The sequence below is a fragment of the Centruroides vittatus genome, unplaced genomic scaffold (genome assembly GCF_030686945.1).
Source record: "Centruroides vittatus isolate TY-2023 unplaced genomic scaffold, ASM3068694v2 contig_628, whole genome shotgun sequence".
Lineage (NCBI taxonomy): Eukaryota > Metazoa > Arthropoda > Arachnida > Scorpiones > Buthidae > Centruroides > Centruroides vittatus.
The window spans coordinates 6,551,231-6,570,615 of NW_027122385.1; the positions used below are offsets into that span (position 1 = coordinate 6,551,231).

At 32.9% G+C, this 19,385-nt stretch overlaps 1 protein-coding gene and 1 long non-coding RNA gene across 2 annotated transcripts; both read left to right on the forward strand.

Annotated features, from left to right (window-relative positions):
• The first annotated feature begins 3,292 nt into the window (after positions 1-3,292).
• LOC136979544 (uncharacterized) lies at positions 3,293-4,504 on the forward strand. The gene is made up of 2 exons (XR_010881398.1): positions 3,293-3,493; positions 4,030-4,504. It is a non-coding gene; the product is annotated as an uncharacterized lncRNA (long non-coding RNA).
• An 883-nt stretch (positions 4,505-5,387) lies between these two features.
• Positions 5,388-11,436, forward strand: LOC136979583 (patched domain-containing protein 3-like). The gene is made up of 3 exons (XM_067275604.1): positions 5,388-5,862; positions 9,536-9,865; positions 10,006-11,436. Exons 1-3 carry the CDS (start codon positions 5,499-5,501, stop codon positions 11,307-11,309), a joined length of 1,998 nt encoding a protein of 665 aa, XP_067131705.1. The 5' UTR covers positions 5,388-5,498; the 3' UTR covers positions 11,310-11,436.
• The last annotated feature ends 7,949 nt before the right edge of the window (positions 11,437-19,385 follow it).

Genomic DNA, 19,385 nt, shown 5'->3' on the forward strand with positions numbered 1-19,385 from the left:
CTGATAGCAGTGACAGTTCTATCACTATTAGTCTTGATTATCTCTAAGATCTCTTAGATCTTGATTATATCCTGCGATCTCTTAGATCTCTATCTCTTAGATCTTGATTATATCCTGCGAAATATCTTCTTGTGATCCTATCGAAAATCTCTTATTTAGTTCTCCTACCTTGGAACAGTACATATAATTTTGGGTTTACTTGCCTTGCTTGAAGACGAAAATGAACATCAACATCAAAATAAGAACCTACCAACTGGCAAAAATGACTTCAGCGGTCGTTGAAGGAAATTGTAACACCGGGTAACGAAGCCAGACGATCGATAAATATAAGGAAAAAAGAAAACAAACGTGTAAGACAACTAAGAAAACTGTACAAATTGTGATACTTACCAGAACTGTGAAAACCCAACAAACTTTTTTTTTTCTTGTGTGACTACGGAAGTGTGGATAAAACCCTCAGGAACATTTTGTGTTCATAGCTGTTCAAATGAGTCAATGAGTGTATATATTTTTGTTCGTAAATAATTTTTTTTAAAAAAAGAATCTATTTTTAAACCCGAGTTGAGCTGAAATGTTCAAAGTGAGCTGCGAGTGAAAGTGCATATCCTGCGAAATAATAAATAAAAACGAAATCGTAAAAATGTTGGAAGGACATCAGATGAGACAAACCTACCTGAAATCCACGAACTTTGGATAATTTGGGAGTGACACACTAAAACTGTTATCTGCTTTACGAAGTCCAAGGCCAGCGATCTGATACGTCAGCTGATCGATCTGTAGATAAACTTAATCAGTGAAGTGTTTTTTTACCCTACTTGTTTGTAGGGTAAAAAAACACTGCATACTGATTGTTCCATCTAAATCGTAAATGCTTCGAGTGACAACATTTTTTGTATTATTTCATTCGGAAGAACGTTTGTTTAACAGATAGCAGCTACTTTTATCAAAACGGATCATTTTAATTTTATTTTCATTTTCAATGCGATTTAGTAACGCAGATACGAAAATATCCGTTATCTTAATTAAAAAACTAAAAATCAATTGAAATATTACAGAAATTATCTTTTTGCTGATTGTTTAGCCAGGAATATTTCCTAAATGAGAAATAAAAAGATTTGAAAAAACAATGCGAAAATTTTCCACGTTATTACGTGATGTTTACTACCAGATTATTAGCTTTTTGACTTAAAAACTGACAAATATAAATAATTTTATTTAAATAAGGGTAAACTGTGCTCATCAAATATTGACATGTGACTTCATGATGATTCAAGTCACAGTAACACGTTTTAATTGAAAATCAAGAAATACAGCAACGAGTTACTTAACTTTTCCGGCAACAACATTTAAAAATGAGTGTGATTGTATCTGTTATCTAATATGATATTTTGTTTAATTTTTTTCATTATTAATTATTATAAAATGGTAAAAAGCTGAACTTTAAGGGAAAAGATGTGTTTTATAAAAAAAATTATAAATACTAATTAAAAGAAAAGTCTTTATTAAGTCTGAACCTACAAGAACTATTACACACGAATTCTCTCTACCTCTATTCTTTCGACCTTTAATTATCAAAATTTAATAGCATCAAACTCCCTAATACACAAACCACCGTGCAAAATTTCAGAAATTTTAAAAACAGGCAGGAAGGTTATTAAGCTAGAAGGAGGTGAAGAAAATAGTTCCCCAACACACGTACATAATAACAGAAGGCAGAAAAAACCTGAACTTTTTTGCATTTCTCGACTTTTCTAGGTTTTGTGTGCAAAATTGTAAAAATTCTAAAGGGTCATTTTTTCCAACAATTGCCGACGATAAAGAAATTAAACAAATATGATTTAATTAGAATAAATATAAAAAAAACTTATTGAAAAAAGAAATGATCGGGTGATAAACCGAAAGGATTATTGACAAAAACAAAATAAATCCAAATCGTATGATGTGTTACGTGCCTGATAATTTTTCCTTACTTTTTCCTTTATCGTTTTCAAAAAAAAATAAAATAAAAAATAAAAAAAAGAGAGAGAGAAACGTTTTGAAATTTTAAAAATATTTATTTTATAAACAAATAGATATCAATTGAAGTATAAACGATATCAATCACAACTTTCATCAGTAGAAATATTAACAATATGTAGTTAGAAAAGTGTCAACAAAACTGGAGTATTGTTTATGTAATACTTCCTGTTAGTCCGTCAAAATACATTTAATAATAATTTTCATATTTGTTCTACTTTCAAAAACGTACCGGCAGTAGTATAAAACGTTATATAGCTAAAAATGAAGTCACAGCAAGGTGTTTTCCTGCAAAGGACTCGATCGCTTCAACAGACTTACAGCTACAAAAATAAGACATCAATACAGCACAAATAGCAACATGAAAAGAAAAGTTATGGCAGAAAGACACCGTCAAATGCAGGTGCCGGTAAAAAATACAGTTAAAACACTAGGAGTGTGGTTTGCAACAGAGATAATAGAGTAACAATCACAAGAAATAATAGAGACACTTCAAGACACATCAACAACGTGAGAAAATATATAGATAAGTTCTTGCATAAAAATTTCACCAGTAAGAAATAAACTCGGTAAGCAGTTCGTTGAAAGCAGTATGGATAAGAGAAAGAATTTATTTCTCGGTTAGAAAATTCTGTGCATTGTGTGCCGGTCTCCACCTGACAGAAAACTCCACGTGCCAGTCTCTTTTGACTAGCGACGGGAAGTTTTCTGAATTTCATTTTGTGTATGCGTGTGTGTGTGTAACACTTAAATATAGACAAATTTACCATACAAATTTCTTTCATAAAGAATTTTCACTATGACACGGAAATGTATTAGGACACGAGCTATAATTTGTATAACGAAATTTTATTTATAAGATGTGCGAAAGTAATTATGTGATATCAATTGCATAATAGAAGAATGATTGTTTAAAATCAAGTGTGTCACGTGAGAATTGATATGAGATACCGATGATTGCTGCTGAACTTTTCCATTATTTACTTTTTAGTAGATTACTGCTAATTTTATGAATACATTTTTATATTTTATAATTTTAAACAGAACACATTGAACATATTTTTATCAGAATTACAATTATGAATTAACCCAAAATCGGTTTCTGAACAGATTCCCGTTATCCGTGCAGATAAATCGCTGACGTCATATATTTAACGTTATTGGCTTTTTTATGATTATTTGCATATAAATATCCTTCGTGACACTGAATAACAATGTAACTCATATTCAATTACAATTAATTTATTTCAGAATTCTTATGTAAAGTATCTGTTATTAAGGCATTGCATTTATTTAAAATGATCGAGTTGTATTTTAAAAATTTAACCGTGACATATTAAGGATTTGTAGTTTGTACTTCAAACCTTCGATAATGTCTTATCTAGAAATGTTTATATTACTAATTTTTCAATAACGAATTGATAAAATAAAACATACGAATTCATTCCAGTGTATATTAAATACGGAAAGGAACTAGGTGAGTAAATTTAGTTTATTATTCTTTATTCCTAATTGGCATACGATTTACATTACAATAAATTTAATATATAATGTCATTAATAAATCATTTTCCTTAAAATTAATATTTTTAATATTCTCTTCGATTTGTCTATAAACTCATTGTTTTATTATAAATATATATTTAGTACAGCATTTTTTATATTACTTTTAAAACGAAAATACAACTTTATACATGCGGAATGATAAAAAAGTAATTTAGATTTTTCTACTTAATATCACGAAATTTAATTAAAGATTAACTAAACACACATTCGTGTACACAATAAACAATAAAAACCATTAATAACATTTAGCATAACTTGTATTCCGGCTTATTTGCAAACTACACACTCCTGTTAACATCACATATCCATAAAGGAACGGTTTTATTAATCTTTACATTTTTATTAGATAATTTATTTAATTATTAAAGTATTTATTTCAGAAAATAATATACTTTTATATATTCTAAATATTTTTATCGGAATGCTTCAAAATACTTGTTTTTAATAGACATGAAGCACGAATTTGTAAGAAAAGTTGTCTCTACGACATTATCTCGTATTGGATACCATATAGGATGCTATCCTCAAATATACGTTGCACTCACCTTTATATTATCACTCGTTTTAGCAACCGGACTATTGAATATTCCACTACAAAAGGAGGGGGAATATCTTTATATCCCATCCGACGCAAGAAGCTGGACTGAGAGAGCAGCTATTGAATCGATTTTTCCAACGAACACGTCACAGTGCGATTATCGAAGAACGACAAGGTTTGAAGCATTTGCATTAATAATTCTTATGTCTAAAAATGGAACATCCGTATTACAGGAATCAATAATTGAAGATATCATCAAACTTGACGAAATTATACGAAATGTCACTATACTTTGGAGTAATTCATTCTTGCGTTACTCGGATTTGTGTTGTAAGACGGAGAGGAATACATGTCATGAAAATTTTGCTTTGAGTTTAAAAGGAAAGGCAGATGATATCAAGAAAAGAACGTACAAGATCAAGTAAGTTGATTTTTCTTTATAAAATTTTAGCTGTGAAATGTTCATAATGAATATCGCAGCTGTAATGAATTAAATATGTTTAAATCTGGTTTTTCCTATTTATAAATATTTTGCTTTATAGAAATTTGTGCAATATTGTAAATATTTCCTTAAATGAGAAAAGATAAAGACATAGTTTTGTGTTTTGTAGGTTACAAAATACACTACACGTAATTGGTTGAAATATTAAAAACTTGTAAAAAATAAAATACTGTACTTTCTAAAATTAAAAATGTTTCATATTTTATTAATTTGCAAAATAACGAAAAAGTCTAGCAGTGACTTGCGTAAGTTTCCCGGCTGTTATCAGATTTTATTATAAAAATACCTTATACAAGTATATTATTAATTACAGCAGAACACCTAATTTTGAGTGTAAAGGTGACTTTTTAAAATATCGTAAACCTCAATAACGATTAAAATTTTTTATTGTCTTACTCCATCTCAGATATGACACGTGACCTCTCTCTGTCACTCAACCAACATGAACTTGAACCACCAAAGAAGGAACAGAATAAATACCCACATATACAAGTTACCAGCTAAATTTCATTTCATAATATTTATCTCACCGAGATATTAAAGGAAATATATGCCAACACATAAACAGAATTTTTCTTTTTTCCTTTGACTTTTTTCGTTCAGGAAATTTCAAAACGTTGAGATTTGAAAAATCCCAAATGATAAAATTTGAAAGGATTGCAATACATTTCGCTTTATATAGTTGCCAGAAAAGTAAAGTAAAAATAAGACGTCTATTTTATTTATATTTCTCTAATGTTTAAATTTGTTTATTTGCAGATATCCAGCTGATATAAATGGAGATCAAGTAATTGTGTCTGCATTTGAATTCGGGGGAGTGGTTGTAGATGAACAAAATATAATTCGAGATGCCAACGCGATTAGATTGCTCTATATAATGGACCGCACCACGAAAGAAAAGAAACAAATGGCACTAAAATGGGAAGAAATGTGTTTAGAGACTTTGTCAAAAATTCATTTCAATAATACTAAAATTTCTAAAATTTTAAGTCAATCTGTAAATGACGAAAGTAACCGGATAGGAGAAGAAGCTTTGCCTCTTGTCATCATTGTTGCTCCAATTATGTTAGTATTTTCAGCAGTTTCTTGCATGTCAATTGATTCCCTCAGTAGCAAACCGTTGTTGGGTATTGCCGGTTGTGCATCACCTTTCTTAGCAACTGTTGCAGCATTTGGTGTACTGTGTTATTGCAAAATGGATTACGCATCGCTGAATGTTATAATCGTTTTCCTAATATTAGGTATGTTTTATGAACTTCTATATTTTAAAAAATCTGATAACATAATGTCATATAATAAAAAAATTATGTGTTTCGGATGTTTTTATTATGTAATTATTATAATCTAATATGTAGAGTTAAGTTTCTAATACTAAACTTTTTATAAATAATTCATTGCCATAAACCATTAATTCACCAAGGAGTTGTCGTATCGCTGCGAAACTTTACATGCAGATAAAACCCAAGCAGATATAGAAATGCTCCCTAAAAGTGCGTCTCCCTTGGCATTTAAAAAGGCGCTGAAAGACATCCTGTTTGTAGTTTTCTTGTTGCAGAGGGACGCTGTATCACTACAGATGCCTTTATGTCGCCATCGAAGACCCTATGAACAAATAACTGAGTTGGAGAGGGAAAAGATTATCGGGTCAAGAGAAGCCATATGATCATCTCGTCGAATTGCTCGCCACCTAAGCCACCTAAGACAATATTGTGAGGAGGCGAGCCCACCAGTGGCCAAGCGGTCTTCGTACCCTGAACACTGAGAATTCGGTCATGGGTTCGCGCCTCGCTCGGACAGGTTGGCCACGTGGAGTTTTCCAGGTTTTCTTCACGTCTTTAACGTCTAAATAGAGGCCAGTTTCCCTTAAAATGACCTCCCGGAAGGCATCCTCCTAGGCAGATCACCCAAGTGTTGCGTTGCCATAACTTAACAAACACACAAACAAACATTGAGGAAACGTTGAGACCAATGGACGCCCAGTGGAGTGTGCAGCACTGCGCCCAGGCTCAAGACGCCCTCAGCAGACAACTAGCCGTCAGGACGCCCGGTGCTCGGACAAACACGCACACGCAACGGACCGTGTAGTTGTCTGCCATCCTGAAACAGGTGGTGACATCATTACAGACCCCCGTGTCTGTCGATATCATTTGGATGCCCCTGGCTGAGGAATATTTTGTATTATGGTGGCCATTACCCACCGTCTCCTCCGTTTGGAGTTTTGTCGCTCCCAGTGGAATTAAACCGCAACTGAATCCAGACTCTGTTTGGGCACTGACGATGGCCGTATTCGTGTCTGCAGGTCCCGTGGCGAACACCCAATCCTTCTACGCTTTGGAGTGGCATACGACCTCCACAGCTAGTGTGATGGTTTGGGGTGCAATCACATACGTGTCGTATGTGATTGCCACCTCTACAGTGATTCAAGGGACCATGACAGCTTAGCGATATGTAGTTACATCCTGCAGCTACATGTGTTGCCTCTGATGACAGCGCTCCCGAGAGCCATTTTCCAATAGGACAATGCCCGACCACACACAGCAAGACTGTAATAGGACTACCTCCGTGACATTGCCACACTCCCCTGGCCTACTCAATCGAACATGTCTGGGATCACCTGGGATGCCAAGTTGAATAGTCTAAGAGTTTGGCCGAACTAGAGGACCGCTTGCAGCAATTACGGACTGAGATACTGCAGGACACCATGCGGCAACTGTATGCTTTTATGCCGCTCGTATCACATCATGTATTTCCGCTAGAGGTGGCCCAACAAGGTACTAGAACCACCTTTAATTTGTAGTTTTTCCTGCAATAAATGGTTTTTGTTTTTTTTTCTTCTTTTTTTTCTGCTTTCGTTTTGTAATTACTTACTTATATCACTTAAATTGTACATGCATGAGCGTAATGCTCACTCATGTACAACATTATTCGATTCCGATGATTCCTTCTTGATGCGTTACTTTTTATGGAAATAAGCGAATTATTACAGGCACGTTTTAAAATGCTCTTCAAAATTTAGTGTTATTATTATCCCGTTTAACTTAGACAACAATACTTCTTATTTTTAATTAAAAGCTGTGTTGTGGAACAGTGCTAGACTCCAGATTGACATATTAGTTTATCTCCAGATTTCCCAAGCTATTTTTATTTTACTTTTTAATTTACAGCACTTTTAAACAAGTAAGTTAAGGCACTGCTTATTATTAAAAGATTTAACTGGGGCCTAGCAAACTGTTTCATAGACATTCGTTTGTTTGTGTATATATTCGTGAATTATTACGGACATTATCTATAAAATCTTAATTTTAATTCATTTATTTTAATCTTTTAGCTAATAATGTATATTCTTTAAATAATAAGCTGGTAATTTTATTATATTTTAAACTATATATGTATTTTGTATCATTTTTTTGTGTTGACTGGTTGTGCAACGAACAATTGCGACACCGGGATTCTTTATGTCTATCAACCAACGTTGTAAAAAAGTTCGCCTACTTTTCCGATTTTAGGGACCCCCTTTCTAAATTTTTAGTAATACCAGTTAAAAATAATTCAAAGAAACATATTAGAATAAAAAATTATCCATTAATTGTTATAAATCTCTCACAACATGCAAAGGAAAAGACGAAGGAGATGACCGTTGTCCCCCCTTTTTCAATGGTGTTAGATGACAGATGTTACTCCATCCATGTCACATGGACGAATATAATTCTTAACAGACAAGAGGAAAGGAGGACTACTGGATGACCAACAATGCTTATCGCAAATTATCTCAACTTTCTCCGGAACAAAATAATGATTAGTTAAAACAAAGAATAAAAATAAAAGAGAATGACGAAAATCAGAGTGGAGTGAAAGATTTAGTGAAGGAGAAAAAATACAAAAAGGTGAAGATGTAAAGGAGAGAGAGAGAAAGAAGGAGAAAAGTGAGAGAGAGTAAAAATGAGAAAGTGAAGAAAAGAAGAGAGGAAGAGAAAGCAGAAAGAAGAGAAGAAAATCAACGTAACATCTACAAGAGAAGACAACTCTTTTCCTGGTATGTTGTGAGTTCGGATATCTCCCGCTGGTACTCCCTGTTTTACAAATCGAAATAGGCTAACTCCCTAAAACAGATTTTGTATTTATTGATACTATTAATCTAAACTAAGGTCAAACGTTAAGTTTCGTTTAACCATAATGAATTTTCTTTATTCGTAAATTAGTTTACTTGTCTTTGCATTCATCCTCCTCAGAGGCTTATTCCTGGACATCGCAGTGACTCCTACCCTCGCGCCTTAACTTTCAGCATTTTGTTTTGTTTTGTTTTTTGTCTAAATCGCAGGTGTGTCCGATAACACATACCTGGTGACAGGGTCCTACCCTAAACTCGTGTAATCCAATTTCAGACGGCCTCCAAGCCCGCACATTTATGTTAATTTTCAAGATTGGTCTAACTAGAAATAAGTGAACGTTATAACTCGAATGATACACGCCAGTTTCAGCCACGTACATGTTTTTCTTTCTTTTAAAAACAAATGCTTTTCATTTGCCGTTAATTATAAATTTCATATAAATCCAATATTTCGGTAATACTTTCACAGGTTTAAACAATTAAATCATAAGAAACAGAGGCTAATCTTTTTCAAAACGTTAGGAATTTCTTTTCCAAAACTGATCGAATTATATCATACTTATACTAATACACTATTATGCATAAATAACATGCGAATTATCTAACATGATTTCAATACACATATTCAATATAAGCAATGTTTTTCATATTCAATAAATGCATTCATGCAATTTTTATTTTATATATCAACACACAGCAGAATAAATAAATAATGTCAAAAATTATACATTAAAACTCTTAACTCATAAATTTATCATTGGAAACATTCCTGTACTTGAATCATTCTAACAATTAATTAATTTCAGGTGTAGGTGTAGACGATGGCTTTATATTGATAGCTGCGTGGAGAAAAACCGACGTCAAGGCTTCTGTTCCGGACAGAATGAAAGAAGCATATGCCGAAGCTGCAGTGTCCATCACGATTACGTCTCTGAGCAATTTTTTTGCTTTTTGTATGGGATTTGTCACACCATACAAATGTATTCATATATTCAGCGCGTATGCAGCTCTCGCAGTCCTGTTTGACTATATTTATCAGTTATTCTTTTTTGGTGGTCTCATGGCGTTAGATGGATACAGAGAGAAAAATAGGCTTCATTCTATCTTCTGCTGGCTGATCAAACAGAATCATTCCAGTAAGAAAACATTTTCATTATAATAACTGTCACACAAAAAAATAATATCATAGTTAAACTAAGCGCACGATTAAATCATACTGTCTAAATATATACATGTATATATAATTATTCAAGTAATGTTATATTTTTGTTTATAGCTGAAATGAAAATACAAGTAAAGTTAGAAGAGAAGAACAAAGAAAATCTTTTTATGGTATTCTTCGGTAATATTTTAGGTGAAATCCTCCAAAATATAATTTGTAAAGTTATTGTGATCGTCATGTTTATTCTATACTTTACGGGTGCAATATACTGTATGAGATTCATTCAAGAAGGAGAAGACGTAACTGAACTCACTCCGTATAATTCTTATGCGCGTGACTATCTAATACTTGAATATAAGCATTTTTATAATTATAGTCATCAAGTGCAAATAGTTATTAACCAGACATTAGACTATTCGAATGTCACCGTCCAAAACGACGTAGAAAAACTCTTGCAAAGTTTTGAGTCTGCTCCATTTATATCCGATTCGTCGACCACAGAATGTTGGCTGAGAGAATTTCTAGCATTTACTAAATCTCCGGTTGCGAAGTTTTCGCTTTCTGGTTACAATCTGAATAATTCAGAAGATTTTCTGAATGCGTTTAAGAATGTATTCTTAAAAGCTAATGTAGCAAATAGATTTAGAAATGACGTTGTCTTTAATGAAAACAATAATAAAATTACTGCGTCCAGATTCATCGTGTCGAGTTCCAATGGAGAATCTCGAATTGACGAAAAGTTTTTCTTTCAAAATGTAAGAAAAATTGCCGATAACAGCAAAATTCCTGTTATTGCATACAATTTTAGATTTATATATTATGAACTGTATATTAATGTCCTTTCAAATTGCTTAAAAGCCATCTCTTGTGCGGCCGCCATAGTAATTTCAGTATTTTTTTTATTTACCCCAAATATATTATTTCTTTTGTCTGTTGCCATAACTATTGTATCTATTCAAGTCGGATTGATTGGATATATGTCATTATGGAATGTGACAATGAATACAACTGCATTAATATCTTTAGTAATGTGTACTGGATTTTGTGTTGATTACACAGTTCATACGGCTTACGCGTTTATCAATTGCAAAACGAAGACACCAAACGAGAAAATCAAGAGTTGTTTATATGCTGCTGGATACCCAGTAACACAAGGATGTATATCTACATTATTGGGTGTTTTGGTGTTATATTTTGGTCCTGCGGAACCCTTTGTCGTATTTTCTAAAATCGTAATTTTAATGGTACTTTTTGCTTCTTTTCATAGCCTGATTTTACTTCCTGTAATTCTTAGTCTAGTAGATTCTATTCCGTTTAATATTTTTAAAAAGAAAACCCAAAAAATTGAATACAATGAAAATTATAGGAAAGAAATTGAATGTTTAAATTCTAAAAATATATCATGTGTTGAAAGTTGATAATTTTTATTTATATCTTAGATTCTATTCTACTTGTAAAATGTAAATTTTGGGCGTTTGGAAAGAAATGGTATTTGGATAATTTTCGTATTTGATTGTATGCATTTTTTCTATGTAAAATATCCTCTAAAACACTTTAATGTTAAAATGACATTTGAAAGTCTTTGCAAGTGCAAATAAAATATTTAATTTTATTCAATTGATCTACGACAATTATTTGACTAACTTAATCGCGCCATTGAATTTTAACGGTCTTCTACCAGCGCAATCAACAAGCTATAGATTTTAAAATATTTATATATGATGTATATCGTATTTTTATTAAGAATTTAGTGTATTTCTGTGTTTATAGAGTAAGATGTAAACTCTGAATGAGGTATTTCCCATCCCGAAATTGTAAAGGGAACAAAATCAATGGAACCATACCTGTACACGGGACCCTTCAGCAGATATCTTCTCCGAAACTTCACGTCATTTCCGGTGACATGACTACGCCTATAAGGGGATGCCGTACTTTGATGGACACGCAGACAGCGCGCTCATTAAAGTACTGTATGAAAAACAAATATGCTTTTTGCACGTGACCCAATAGCATTTTCCGTTTTGGATTTCGCCGGCATTTTTCAAAATATAACTTTATACGATTTTCTTCGCTCCTTCTCACCGAAAATTTTGCTATTTCGTTGGGCTCGTGCTTTGTCCGGACCTAATCGGATTCGTACTGTACCATTGCGGAGGTAAGCATTAATTGATTTTTATCCGTAAAGGGTGTCGTACGTGCTAACTTTCCCAAACTTTTAACACTCGAGGTAACTGTATTACCTGTTAACAATCATTTCAGGCCAATTACACTGGACTATGTTGCGTTGCAATATGTTTGTCATAATTTTCGGGCACGACGCGCAAGGAACCGGCTCAATCTGACAGGTTCGAATTTTTCGATCACTATGAATAGTTACAAGAAAAGAAGAGGACAGCACCGTCTCTGTGCACCCATAGCCTCGCCTGCACCTATAACATTTTTCAAGGCATTCAGCTATGTGCCCAAATATTATAATATTTGAGTCGATTGCTGAAAGTGCTTACGGAATTAGCAGCACTATGTTCTTCTTCACTCCATGTTCCGTATTTCTATATTTTAATTTTAGACTTATTGAGTAAAATAACACACACACACACACAAAAATTTTTTGTTGTCTGTTGTATTCAGAATCGCAAAAACTTTATTTGTAAAGATGTCCCCCTTGAGAATAAAATCGACCTGTCCGAGCGATTTGCTTGGACGAACACGATAATTCTGCCGTTTCGTTTTCGTTGGCCACCCTGTATATGTGTGTGTGTGTGTGTGAGAGTTATTTTACTCTATAAGTCTAAAATTATTAACTAAACAAACATTTATTTCAAATAAAGTAACAAACATAAGAAAGAGTTATCAAGTATTCAATAAATGTTCGAATTGAGCACCACTAGCCTCCATACAATAATACAAATTGCACTCAAAACGGTTTCTTACACTTCGGAAAGTTTCGGGTGTTATTTGACAACACTCGTCTATAATTCTTTGTCGCAAATCTTCGAGAGATCCTGGTTCGGTTGCATAGATCTTACTTTTTAAATGTCCCCAAAGAAAAAAAAATCAAGAGGACTAAGATCTGGGGATCTAGCCGGCCATTCTAAAGGACTTCTACGTCCGATCCAATGCCCAGAAAAAGCCGTGTTCAAAAACTCTGTAACTGGTCTTGCATAATGGGGGGGTCTCCATCTTGTTGGAAAGTAAGAAGGTCTTTTAAGTATCGGTCGTCATGTTCGACGATATCAACAAGTAATGGATGTACAGTACAGTACAACACTTTCAAGTAAATCTAAATAACTTTGTCCCGTTTGATTACCATCTAGGAAATGGGGCCAAGTAGTCGATCTCCAAAGATTCCGGCCCACACATTTAGCCTTTGCGGAGTTTGGCTATGAACTTCATGAAATATGCTTGGGTTATTATCTGACTAATATCGACAATTGTGACGATTAACCGTTGAGTTTAAAAAAAAACTATTATTATTTTTTTTCCTTGCATATGCAGTCTAGCTTAAAAGATTTTTTTTATGTTTGTTAATAGCTTGTGTTACTTCTTTCCCGATTATGTTTTTTAGTTAATAAAAAATAAAGACTTTTTAAAATATTTTGTTGTCTGTTGTATTCAGAATCGGAAAAACTTTATGGCAAAAGATGTCCCCTTGAAAATAAAATCGACCTGTCCGAGCGATTTGCTTGGACGAACACGATAACTCTGCTGTTTCGTTGTCGCTGGCCCACCCTATATATATATATATATATTTGTTATATAACAAATTATTTGTTAACAAAAAGATCATATATTATATATATATATATATATATATGATCTTTTTGTTTGTATTCCACAGGTGTTGAGACTGATCTATTCGTGGCTGAAGCAGGAGCCGGTCACCATCGACATGCATATTCGTACAACTTCTTCCGGAAAGTATCGGATGTTTTCGTCTCCCACCGATACAACATCCAGCTTAGTGTCGAAAGTTTGCACATCGAGGTGATGCTCGATCCATGTCTCTGTCGTACATGGAGTTGCAACATCCATATTATATTTTCACTAAAATTTCTGTTTATACCTTCTCATATTGACGAACCTTCACCCGAAAAAGAAAATACAACCGGAGCGGTTTCACGAGAGGCACCCAAATTGATACGTTTGGTGCCTACTGTCGGAAAACACACTAGCTGTTGTTCTGGCATGTAAATAGTAGTAGAGTATTTTGCTTTTTTATTTTTGATCAGCGACTTGCACGTTCAGTGGATGGTGCAGTTCCGACCTCTGATCGCTACGGCACCGACTATAAACCTCAAGAGTGATGTGCCAGGCATAACCACTCTGTTTAGTCGTTTGTCGATCTGCGAGGGTATACAAGCATCGTCTCTGTTCACCGATTCGCAATTGGCCAATTATATCGCAACCCCACGCGAAGGTTTGCCTTTGCGTTTGCTATTGGCAGCTATGGTCAATGCATGGAAAGTACTGACACAATGCTAGATTTTGACGATAGACAATCGAGAAGAAAAGTTTCTCAATGGATGCTAACTTATTGATCGTAGAGAATAACAAATTGGTCCTATCGGCAAAGCAATCATTTTGACGCATATTTAGTACAATATTCAAAATGGCGAATGATGCCAAGGCTGCCGCATCCTCGTGTTTACAAATTTCATTTTGTGCACTTTATTCAGCTAGAAGACGTCATCTAACAAGATTTGACTGGAGATTTCGGATTAGAGGTGTTTTCTTTCATCGAGAAGGAACCGGTGTGCAAAATACACTTACTCCTCGATTAAAATCTTTCGACGAAAAATACTATTTCGAATAAGATTCGTTCGATTTATCCTTTCAGTTAAATTATACATGATTGTTTGTGTTAAATTTATTATTTTGTTATAGTTTCCTCATAATGTCACCCGAAAAATTCGATTAATTATTAAATAAACATAAAACTAAAATAAATAGACAGAATACGAGATGTAGAGACATTAAAGTAGCGAGTGATAGACTAGTTGTGACATTGAGGTTAATGTAGCAAATAGCAGTTACCAGTAATGTTGAATATAAAAATATTTACGTATTCTTTATTTATACTTGACTAACAAAAATATATTTTACATATTAGTGTTTATTGTAAATGTTTATTTTTATCTATCAATATTATTTTTATATACTGTTTGTTTACATGATAGAGTACTTAATAAGATTTTAAAACTTATTTTATTACAGATATTTGGCATCAGAAGAAACTTTTCGAAGTCTTTCCTCTTTCTTTCGAATGGGAAGATCGACACTTGGGAAAACTGTAAAACAAACTTGTATATGTATTAAGGAATTATAATCTGAACACTTTGTGCATTTTCCTACATCACCAGAAGAATGGATAAACATTGCATCTGTTTTCGAATAAAATGACAATTTACCCAGGGCTTTCAAATAAAAATGTCTTAGGTACAATTGGTGGAAAACACGTTATTATAGAACAGACATGGGCAAATGCGGCTCTTTTTGAATTACATGCGGCTCTTGCTGAAAGTGTTAATTTCTGTTTTTTATTATTATTTTTACAATTTTATTTTTATAATTTTGTGAAAAATATATTTATTAAAAAAATTCAATATTTGTTTTATATTATATAATAAAATCGCCCGCCTTACCATACTATCTGCCACGACAGTACAGAACTGCGGCTCCCATGCATTTTGCAAAACCTACATTTCGGCTCCCACTGAAATCTTGCTTGCCCACCCCTGTTATATAATGTCTATATAATACAGGAAGCTTAAATTTTAATTATAAAAAGAACTTTAGTAAAGTTTTGTTAGCATGTAATGCTTACTATCGTTTTATCTTTGTAGACATTGGGAACTATGGTAGCGAGAGTGATGGGGGAATTTTTTCTAGATCGAGATCAGGCCAAGGTTTATGCCAAAATAAATTTCTTTTACCAGAGTCTAGAATGCTATCGAGTGAGGTCGAACATCCTTACTTTTGAATGGGTGATGAAGCATTTCCATTGACGACATGTCTGATGCGGTCTTACTCCCAAACAAGTAAAGTTCAATGTGAAAAAAAAAATTTCAATTACCGTTTTTTTAGATCCAGACTAGTGATTGCAAATTCGCTTGGAATCTTAAGTAGTAGATGGAGAATATATAAAACACCACTTAAGTCAGAGAAGCATCGACGTTATGAAAGCTACAATATGCTTACATAATTATTTGATGACAGGACCATCAAAAAATGAACTTTGTCCTGTTGGTTTAACTGACACAGACGATTGGCAAGGTAGAGTTGTATCAGGTTAATGGAGAAGTGAAAATGGAGAAAGTAATGTAAAATAAATAGACTTGGTGCAAACCATTACTGTCAAAATTCAAATAATATTAGGAAATATTCAACAGGCACTGCCTTGGCAAAATACTGTCATAAATTAAATTTTACTGTTATAAAATATATATTAATTTTAAATAAAACATTTTAATCGTAACTCATTTTTGCAAATTATAAGTTTTTGAAATATTGAATATTTTGATTTTCATATAAAACATATTTGCTATATAGAAATTTTAAGATCATATATCTAAATAATTTTTAGTTTATCACTGCAAACAGAATATCTATTTGCCTATCTATAATAATAATTGCATTACACATGCCAATAATTACTTGAATGTTATCAGTCAAATTTTATTTCTACAGATGTAACTGTGATGTGATCATAACGGTGTTAACTAAATTTATTGTTTTGATTGGATTCTGAGCTTTCTCTAGTTCTTCATCTCTTGCATCGGATATTTAATGGTATTGTTTATTCATTACAAAAAGTATATTTTCTGTAATGAGTAAACAAGTCGAAAGTCTTAAACAGATATTATTCATGAAATAAAACACTTCATCTTGGCTAATGTCAGTTTCTTCTAAATATTTTTTTATGTTGCTTGACATTTGTTTTATCATCTCTGCTAGATCATCATCATCATCATTTCTTTTTCTTTTCATTGATTACGAATTAAAAGCAAACATTTTGGAGAGAATTTCAAGTATTTATTAAAAAGTTAAAATTTGAAACAAAATATATATAAGTTATTACCTACTAGTGGACTGAAATGGGCTATATACTGATGATGGTAGTGATACATATAATACACTTGCGCCTGGATGTTCAGGCATGCTAATAATATTAAACTGTGTTTCATTTATTAATAATAGTATATTTAAATGAACGTACAGAAATAACACTTTCATTCTGTTTGTGAGGTTGGGATAATTGTAAGCAAGGTAATTAGAAGGATGATAGCTTTATACCTTATCGACAGTCACTTTCATGACTGTCGGTAAGGTATATAGCTATCATCCTTCCAATTACCTTGCTTTTCCTCTCTGTTTAATTTGACTGGATGATATGGAATTTTCAGGGCCTTTTATTCCCTTAATTATCAGTTGTTCATAAGCCTTGTGGATTGAAAAAGAAATGAATTGGGTTACGTTATTCGGTATAAAGACTTTTGACACGTCAAATCTTCAAAATTATTCATTAATTTCTTTGCAATAGTATCTCTCGATGACAAAAACTCTATCCATTTGTAGAAGATATCAGTAATAACTAACAAATATAAACTATCATTTTTTGCTATTTAGTACACGCCTAAAATAGCAACACTTTTTAAGTCATTAACTTCTGTACTCTTCATTATACCTCAGGTTGTATTTGTAGAGGCTTTGATTTTTGACACATTTGGCACCTATTTCACTAGATTCTATACATTTTAGCAGGTTATTCATTCAACTAAGGTACATTATTCAATTTTTTTCCTCATTCCCGGCCAGTAAGATAGACCTCCCGTTTGTCTTCGTGTTTTCCGAATACCCATATTTCCAGTAGTGGGGTCATCAAGTAATTTCTCCAAAATGGCGTCTTTTAACATATCACGAATCACAATCCGATAACTTCCTGACCTGGATTCTCGTGTAGTAAATAATATCATTTATTATTGTAACTTTTATTGCAACAAATATCAATAATTCATACGTTAGATTTATAGAACTTGGGAAGAATCAGGCAGAAAGCATAAATAAATAAATCGAATTCGAATACTTTAAATCTGGACAGAGCACCACCATTCCAGGCATATAACAGTTAAGCAGGGACTAATTTATCGTAGAAATTCATTTACAAAGGAGCCACTCTCGGAATGGAATAATAGGTTATGTCAATTTTCCAAAGCTGTAGCTCGGTGAAAGGGCAATTTGAATTGGCCTTTTTGCCCTCAAACAATAAATTTTTAACGCGGGAACAATTGATATTTTGCTGCTATAAAATCAGGTTATGTAGTAAATATAAAATGCAAATTATTTATATTTCATGTTTGTGAAACAATATAAGGACCATTAAAGTTTAAGACTTTTGCAAAAACGTTGAAATACGATAAACTTCAACAGGTATAAGTGGCGCGTTATAGCTTCATGGGGCCCAGACAAATTTGAATTAGGAGTCCCCATGCACAATGGACATTTTTCTTCGGGAAACTTTTGGGGGAATATATTTTATAAGAGATTTGTTTAGGCCTTCTCTTGGTGAAGACTCCGGGCAATTACCCTTTTTGTCTGTTGGATAACGTGCCACAGACAAGTATTCAAAAGTATTGCGAATTGCCATCACGTCCTGTTTTTGTTGACATTGACCGAACACACCAAAAAGAAAGTGGAGAAGACAGACTGTATATATATATATCCCTAGGACCAGAATACAGTACCAGGACCGCAATCCGCGTAACGAAATTTTATTTTTAAAGTATATAGAACTAATTTGCGTGATATCAAGTCCATCAGAAGAGAAAACGAGTGTTATAAGACGCTACTGATGATTGTAACTGGACTTTTCCCTTAAGATATCATTATTTAAATTCTGTCATATTACTATCCATTTTACTAATATATTTTAATAGCTTATAATATATGTTCGTACGCCAACAGAAAGGTTTTATATATTTTGAACGGAATTTATTGCGCTTCAACTATGCGTTAACACGAAACCAGTTATTGAATATATACGTATTATTGCAACAATAAATTAATTCCCAGTCCATAGACACAAGACGCTGACGTCGTATACTTATCGTTAATCATCTCGTTATATAATTGCTTGTATATCACGAATGTCCTTGATGGCACTTTAATGACACTGTGATTTATATTCAATTAGAATGAATTTCTTTTTGAAATCTTTTGTAATGAATCTATTATTATGATATTGTCTTTATTTAAAATACTCCAGTTTATTGAAGAACATATACAATATCCATATTACACAGTTCGAAGCTTTGTACTTCAAACTTTCGATAACGTTTTATCTGAGAATGTTTATATTATTACATATTTGAACTATGACTTGATATAATAAGGTATATAAATTCATTTCGGTACTGTACATCATTAAATACTGAAAGCAGCGAGGTGGGTACATTTATTTTACTTCTCTTTTTTCCTAATTAGCTTACGATTCAAAA

What these genes read in the sequence shown, in the direction of transcription:
- LOC136979583 (XM_067275604.1), top strand. Translation starts at nt 5,499, where the DNA reads ATGGACCGCACCACGAAAGAAAAGAAACAAATGGCACTAAAATGGGAA. An exon ending in AATCGTTTTCCTAATATTAG is followed by an intron (nt 5,863 to 9,535) that starts GTATGTTTTATG and finishes AATTAATTTCAG; the next exon opens with GTGTAGGTGTAGACGATGGC. An exon ending in GATCAAACAGAATCATTCCA is followed by an intron (nt 9,866 to 10,005) that starts GTAAGAAAACAT and finishes TTTTGTTTATAG; the next exon opens with CTGAAATGAAAATACAAGTA.